General features: G+C 39.6%; 1 protein-coding gene across 1 annotated transcript in view; it reads right to left on the bottom strand.

Moving 5' to 3' along the window:
- Window positions 1–283: 283 nt before the first annotated feature.
- The window catches only part of LOC131063578 (uncharacterized), a 69,610-nt gene continuing 61,689 nt past the window's right edge, over window positions 284–8,204 (bottom strand). The window contains exon 5 of the mRNA XM_057997437.2: window positions 284–961. Coding sequence (XP_057853420.2) covers window positions 587–961 — 375 coding nt within the window. The 3' untranslated portion in view covers window positions 284–586. The remainder of the gene's footprint in view (window positions 962–8,204) is intronic.

Genomic DNA, 8,204 nt, shown 5'->3' with positions numbered 1-8,204 from the left:
TTTCTCCTCATGGATCGTTTATTATATTCTCTCCTGTTTGTTCTAACATTATCATATTCAACAACTGTCATCAATTTGATTTCTAATGTATCAAAACAATCACAGTACTTAACACTGTTGCTTTTCAGGGCTAGGAATGTAAAGTTTTATAAAACATTGACTGGATTTGCTAAATTGTATATCATCCTTAAATTCTTTGCCAATAATCTGATTCAGTAATAAGCTCTTTACTCGCATCTTGAAACTTCAGTTTCTCCATACTTGAAAATCATCTCAACTATGATAAGTGCAAGAAAGAAAAATGGATTGCATTTCCCTAAAAAATATTTCCAAAGAAACAAGGTTTCCAACTTTCTCAACAGATTTTTTGTTCAATTGAAATAGAAATACGTTGGTAATGAAAGAATAGTATACAAACGATCAAATCTTCTCTCTTCGAAAGACTGGCTCTGATAACATTTAGGACTTGCCTCAATATGTGTATTTGGTTGATAGGCTTGCTTCTCTACTTCCTACTCCTCTTCTGCTGCTGCCATTTGGGCTCTGCAGCATCATCATTGTCACCGATCTGCCTGTCATGTGAAAATTAAATAGAGTGCCTTGAAGCATCGCCAGCCTCTGGAAGCTTTCCTTCATTGGTAATTAAGGGAGAGGGAATTAAACCCTCCCTAAGTCTCTTAACTTCTGCTTGAAGATCTTCTACCAGCATTTCTGTGGTCCTTGCAGTGATACCTCTAACATACCATGAAATGGGAGGTGGAGGAAGTAGAGCAGGTTGAACCAGCTGCTCCAATTTGATCAAAGATGCTACTCTGCCTTTCCCACGGGAGCATAACTCATACTCTTCTAATGTACTAGGTTTGGAAATGGTACAGACTTCTTCATCCACAAATATAGGTTCTAACTTCCATCTGCCTTCAAATTTCTTCATGAAACCTTCCTTTGCCAGGTGGAATCTTACCTGCAAAACAAGAAAACGTTACAATATAAACAAAGGTACATCAGAAGTAAATCAGGACAAATTTATTGAGAGTCAGACAAACTTTCTTATGTTACATAAATCCTATTCAACATCACAATTGGCCTGAAAATCACTCAAATTTCCGTATGATATGTAGATCTTCATCTCACTCAAAATCGCTATTGGCCATGTGCTAATGGCTTTATTAAATGTATATTGTACCTGTATCTATATGTTTGTGCCTCTATATACAAACCAAGAAAACAATTTTTTGCTAAAGACGCAGATGTATGAAGAAGTACAAACGTGACAGACTTCGATAAGTATTTCGGCAAAAGAAGAAAAAATAACTTATTTGATTGGCTAACCAGTAGGCCTAGAGTAATGCATTCAATGTCATGCAACATCATTTTGTATGAGACGAGGCACATGTTGAAGGAAAAAAAATAGGCCATTGGCCATGTGCTAATGGCTTTATTAAATATATATTGTACCTGTATCTATATGTTTGTGCCTCTATATACAAACCAAGAAAACAATTTTTTGCTAAAGACGCAGATGTATGAAGAAGTACAAACGTGACAGACTTCGATAAGTATTTCGGCAAAAGAAGAAAAAATAACTTATAAGATTGGCTAACCAGTAGGCCTAGAGTAATGCATTCAATGTTATGCGACATCATTTTGTATGAGACGAGGCACATGTTGAAGGACACCCTATGCCTATGACTGTCTCAAGGTTTAGCCACGACAACCAGTTTAATTCAAAGCATGGAAATGAAAGCCATTTTGATGAAAAGCTTTGATTGGAAATTGTTTCATGTGCCATGATGATATGGTAGGAAGGAGAGAGAAGGCTACCACTGGAAAACTCTTGGCTTGTATATTATAGCAAGAATCTCTTTCACTGAAATGGTTGATTCAGAATTTAGAATGCAGATAAATGCGAAATATTATGATGAAGACAGCAATGGGAATAATGAGGATGGTGGCAGTGGTGGTGGTAAACTTTTACATCCTTTAGGCTAGATTGGTCTGTAGGACCTATCAAAGAGTCTTGGTCCTTGCTACTAAATTTGATCTTGGAGTTGTTGACATCAATTTTCACTACTTGTTATTGGAGTTCAAGTTTAGTTGTCCTGGAAATGAGTAAGGAATTACAAGAAAAATAATAACTGGTTATCTTCATCAACCTAAAATGAGAAAAAAATGTGAACAAAATTATTAATAATCTCATCAGGCAAAACTTGGTTAGTCAAGCTCACATGTTTAACTTTTCTAGAGTGCTGTTTAAAAGGGTGTTTGGAATCAGAATAAGACCTCCAAGTTTTGTTTGGTGTATTATTTAGGATTTGTTGATTTGATGAACCAGGGTATGATTGCAAACATTTATCCAGACACACCTAATGTCATTATATTAAGGGCATCTAAGACAAAAGTATACTTCACCTCTTATTTATTTTTTAAGTCGCACACCTAACAAATTCATTTTTGCCTTTGGAAGTGTTCATCTACTAGTTTCACTGTGTAACTCATGTCAGTTAGTTCTCAATTTTGCAATCATTTTTTCTTCTTGAAATTTACTACCTTATAAGGGTGAGATAAGTGGTCAAGTTTGGAGTTGAAGTTTTTGTAGTAATGTCGTTTTCTTCAATGTCACCTGGTTCTCCTATTCTGGGTCCTATCACTGAACCAAGCAGGGGCAGCTGCAGAGATAGGTGTTGGAGCACATGTGAATGGTCAGTACATCCCAGAAAGGTACCTCGGGTGACAGGGCACAACCCTAGCCATTAGGCACCCACTGATCTTTAAAAATACGTTAAAACTAAAACAAAATAAGAACCAATTCCACCCAAAAGAATCACATCAACTCTCCATTGCAATTCATCTCTTCTCCATGGCTGTCACACCAAATATCTAAATTTTGTTGAAGGGGAACAATCTCCTCAGCATTCCATTAACCTTGGCCTATCACATGTTGACTTTAGTCTTTTTTTAATCAAGACACATTTATGTCCTATTGGCTTCCAGTTAAATTTATAATATATATTTAATATTAGTAAATTTAATAAATAAAAACATAAAACCGAAACGATCTATTATTTCTTAATTAACTTATTATATATTTATAATATATATAAATTATGAATTATTTATTTATTTTAAATATATTTATATATATTACGAATTACAACATATTTTATGTATAGTTTTTTATTAAAAAGAAGCGTTAACTAGGGTGCCAACCCTTTACATAGTCAAAGACTATCAAAAAGAAAAGCCCGCATAAAGTAAAGAACAACACATCAAAGCAAGCCCCGAACAAGCAAGGTCGGACAAAAGAAAAAGACCTGTCCAACCTTCAACAACTCGGACCCAACTCAAGGAGCAGTATGAACACCCAAGCCTTGGGGGGGCAGGGAGGACTTCCCCTTCCGCTTGCGACAAACAACGGTCCAGGCGATATTGTCATTGAGACCATCAAGGGAATGACCAAGCAGTAAGGATCCCACTTGGAAACCATCAATAGAACAAGCAGAAGGCTGCTACGGGACAACAATCGGTTGCAGCAGAACAGGAGGGGTCTGTTGCAGAACAACAGGGTGTTGCAGAGGAGCGGCATCCAGGAGCAAAACCAGTAGATGTAGAGCAGAGCTGCAAGTTAGGGGCATCGACTGCAGCATCAACAACAGTAAGAGGCACCTCAGCCTCTCGAAAGAAGCTATTTGAACCAGGATCAACAACATGGATGGTCAAATGATCAGCAATAGCATCCTTCCACCAAGTAGCAGCACCTTTGTGGCGTGAAATAGAGCAGTCTAAAGCAAGATGACCCGTAGAAAAACATTTCTGGCAACGAAAGGGGAGGTCCTCAAAATCCAACGGTTGTGTCCAAGGCCGATCCCCAACCATGAGAACCACATCTCCCGACAAAGGTGAGGAGATGTCAATATCAACTAAGATGCGAGCAAAGGTAGTGTGGTCCATTGAAGACGTAGCATCGTCGACCATTAAGAAACAGCCAATAGAGTTACCGATAGCCTCATAGCAAGAATGCTCCCAAAAATGAAGAGGGAGATTTGGAAGGCGAACCCAAATTGGGCACACATTAAGCAGTTCAGTGAGAGGGTTAAAGGAAGTTGTCCAAGGCTTAACAGAGAGGGGGTGCACTCCCCAAGCCCAAAACTTGCCCAAAACCAAATCTCAATCAATCGGAGATGTAAAAGAAGCAATGAAAAAGCCTTTAGCACAAGGAAAAAGCTCAATATTATGAGCCACCAAAGGCCTCCAAGAGTCACTTACCCAGCGGTGGAGATCTAGCAGTGAAGGCCAAAGCCCAGAAAACCTACACACTAAAGCACAGCTTTGGTAGAACCCAATGTTGTCCACCACATACTGTCCACAAACAATCACAGGAGAGGATTTGGCACAGGGAAGAGGATGAACTCCCTTGGAGGGTTGGGCAGCAGATTTGGCCACACGAGCGAAGCTACGTCTGCCAACAAAGGAAGGTTTGGGTGGGACCTTAGCACCCACAACATCAGTAGCAACCGGCAGAGAGGCATTCCCCAAAGAGTCAGCACCAGCAACTTCCCTTAGAAGGGGATCAATGAGTGGGGGAGGGCAAGAACACGCCACAACACCCACCGTCGAGGGCTCACAACGAACAGAGTCAACCCTGGGAGCATCTAAGCCAGACGGATCCTACAACGCAACACAGGCAACACAACCAGCCGAGCCACCAACACAACCCTCAGGGTAGGGGGCACGCAAGCCATCACCCACAACAGGCGCAACAAGGAGGAGGGCAGCGGAACCACGCGTATATATATTTTATGTATAGTTATATTTATTTATTTTTAATTATTTTCAATTAAGAAAGTTATATCATCATGGATGCTCCAAAATTTTCGCCATTTACCAAAGGCCTTTTTTCAACCCCGTTTTAGATGAAAATGGGTTAGATAGATTACTTGTGCAATGATGAAAAGTCTATCTTAATCTAACTTATTGAGCTTGTGTTCTTATTACATATACCTGTTGGAATCAAGGAACACTGAGAGGGGGGGGGGTGAATCAGTGTTCTACCGGTAAATAAAGTTTCAAACTTATTCTCAGACCACCGGAAGGAAATGCAAGAAAGTAAAATGCAGAAACACAAGATAATAAACCACAAAATCATAACACCAAGATTTTTACATGGAAACCTAGAAAGGGAAAAACCATGGTGGGATTGGAACCCACAATATTCATATACAATGATCAGGAGTACATAAATATTACATAAGGGGAATGCACTTGCATTCAAGCACACTACCTAAAACCAAAGGTTCAATTACAATATGGAAGTCTTACTGACTTACAGATCATTTAAAATGATAACTACAATAATTGAACTCCAAAATAGCACCAAACAATGCCTGGATGAGTTTTGGTTAAGTGCAAGAAGTTTGACTGTAACACCTCTGTAATTTTGCTCTGTTCTGCTTCTCAGTCAGCTACTGGATCAAGAATGCACACGTGAAACTACGCCAAAAAGGGTTCTCGATCACTACTCGCTCATACCATGCTCCAAAATAATCTCCTACTTCAGTCATATATATCCGCAATCACAGCATACAACATTCATAAAGTCGGCCAATTATAATATGCAATGTAGCGTGTAATCGAGTGTCGGCTTAGACCAGATCACTAAAACATATGCGGATCAATCAAAATGATTTTTACATGTCGGCCCTATCATCCCATGCACGAATCTCACCACCGCAATCAACGCAAAGATTTCGGACCAAAAGTGCTCTGCTTATCCTGAAATACCAGAAACAGATTACCGGACCATTTCCTCTACCAGTTACCAAAAACCATGACTACCAGATAGGATATCCAAGGAGAGTTGCTATCAATGACAACCCTAATCCATTATCCATGCACTAGAATCCACTGGATGAGTGTCAATTGCCAACAATCTCCCCCTTTGGCATTGATGGCAACACTCATGAAAAATGACTAAGTGTTGAAACCTGTATACCGGATCAAAAATTTCTAAGGCTCCCCCTTAGACCAAAAACTCAAAAACCTGTATCAACCCAAAAACTTGTATCCTTCTCTGTATATTTTTCACTCTACTCTCCCCCTTTGACAACAATGCCAAAGATGGGGTGCCGCACAAAACTTATATACAGGGGTATATGCCGAATATTCTATACATACTTGAAGATATCTACAAAAATGGTTTTCAAAAATCCTAAGTGTGTCCCATCCATTCTTCAAGTTGTCTAAAACTGTGATGAAAGCACTGAAAACATAAGCATATATCTCCACATCTTTCAATTCTGACGGAACTGGTTGTGCCATTGTCTTCAAGCAATCAACTTTGTTGCTCAGCATGGTGTCCATCCGGGGAGCAATAAGGTTCCAGAGTTCACCAACCCGCCTCAATATCTTGTCCTTTTCTGAATTTAGGCTCGAGATTTGATCAGTTAGAGCCATCACCTGACCTTCTACACTACTGGCAAGGGAAACATTGGAATCAAATGACTAAGATATACTGTCAAGCTTGCCCTGGCAAACACTTATCTGCTTGTCTATATCTGAGGTGATTTTGGGCGGTATAAGGCATGACTTGTATATCTTTCCTCCTTCACTCAATGCCTCGGAGATAGTCTGCAGTCCTTTGTTCAATCTAACTCCGTCATCTTCAATCATCTTCTGAAAAGTCTGCATACGCACCTCCTTGAATCTGTCCAATACTTTCTTGGTGGTTGCCTTTTCCAGTGATTCAAAATTGGTACTGATATTGTTGATTAACTATAAGAGCTTGCCAGAGGGGTTAAAATTTGGATCTAAGTGCAGTTCCGGGACCACCTTTTGTAAAACACCTATAGACATCTCAATCAACTTCTTGTCCTCATTCTCTGAAGTCCTGACTCGCTTGAACCTAGACTGCTGCAGCAACCATCAACCTTTCAGCTAGAGACATCTGCCCAATGTCAAGCGGTCTATCAAAATTGATGGAGATCTGGGGGAGAATTCTTTTCCCTTTGTCCTTCAGAGTGTCAATTGTCGTGATTATCGAGACATTGTCAGTTTTCTGCTTTCCTTTATCGACTTCATCCTTATCCGATGCCTTGTCCTTCTCTGCTTCTACTTTTCCTGCATCCTTCTCTTTAGCCTGTGCACCGATGTCACCACTTGGTGCAGTATCATCTTTAGGTGTCTCTTGGGCCTCTTCACCTTTCATTTCCACAATCTTCGGGTGATCCACTAGAGGATTTTGACTATTTGCTACATCAAGGGTTACATTGGCCTGGTCTACCGGATGAGAAGTATCTTCCTTCTGAGGTTCATCATCATTGATTGGCAATTGATTGTTCGTTAAGAACCTTTTCCAAATCTCTTCAGTTTCTTTTCTTACTTCCTCAACCCTGCCAACAATAAGCCTGTTTACTCTGTTTTTGCTTCTGAAATCCTTTTTGTTGGCTAGCTCCATGAGTCTATCAACTTCTTCTTGAGAAATGCAGGCACTGATATTTATCAATTCACGCTGTTTCATTTCCTTATCTAATTGCCTTGCAGTTAGCCTTCTAGAATCAAGAATGTTATATAAATCTCTCGGAATACTGTGTTCTAACTCAATTAATGACTTGCTGAAGTTATGCAAATGCAACACAACAGCTTCCTCAACTTCCCTCTGCTCATTCTCATCAAGATCATCATAGTATGCACTAATGTTCTTGAGATTACCATCATTAACTATTTCATCAGTCAATTCTTTTGCAGTTAATGGGGTGTTGACGTGTCTAAAGTCGCATCGCTGCAAACTCCATCCGGCCAACGTAGAATAGAATGCACTCGCTGAGTATCCTATCCTCTCTTGAGATAAGGAAATCCCTAATGTTGTTTCTCGTTTGATCAAAGGGGACGACCTCAAGGTTTTGATTGTCAGGTCCTGACTGTGGGATTACTCAGTGGTTTGATGTGTTTTGTTCGAAACACAAGGGGACTTACGGTGAGATGAACAATTGTTGGATGAGTTCCCTAAAATTCTAATAGTCTCATTATCAGTTGATTTCAGTCGAATCGATACTAATTCAGCTGGACTGTGGGGTTTCTTGGTAAAAAAGGAAAAAAGAGGGATAGGATAAAGAGATATAGAAGATCTAACTATTTAACCAAGATAGCATTTTCAATGAAAACAGACAGACACCTCCAAATAACCAGATTAAACACTATCAGCTACTTAA

The sequence above is a fragment of the Cryptomeria japonica genome, chromosome 4 (assembly GCF_030272615.1).
Source record: "Cryptomeria japonica chromosome 4, Sugi_1.0, whole genome shotgun sequence".
NCBI lineage: Eukaryota > Viridiplantae > Streptophyta > Pinopsida > Cupressales > Cupressaceae > Cryptomeria > Cryptomeria japonica.
Note: the sequence above shows the minus strand (reverse complement) of the source record. Positions and strands in the feature narration are given on the sequence as shown.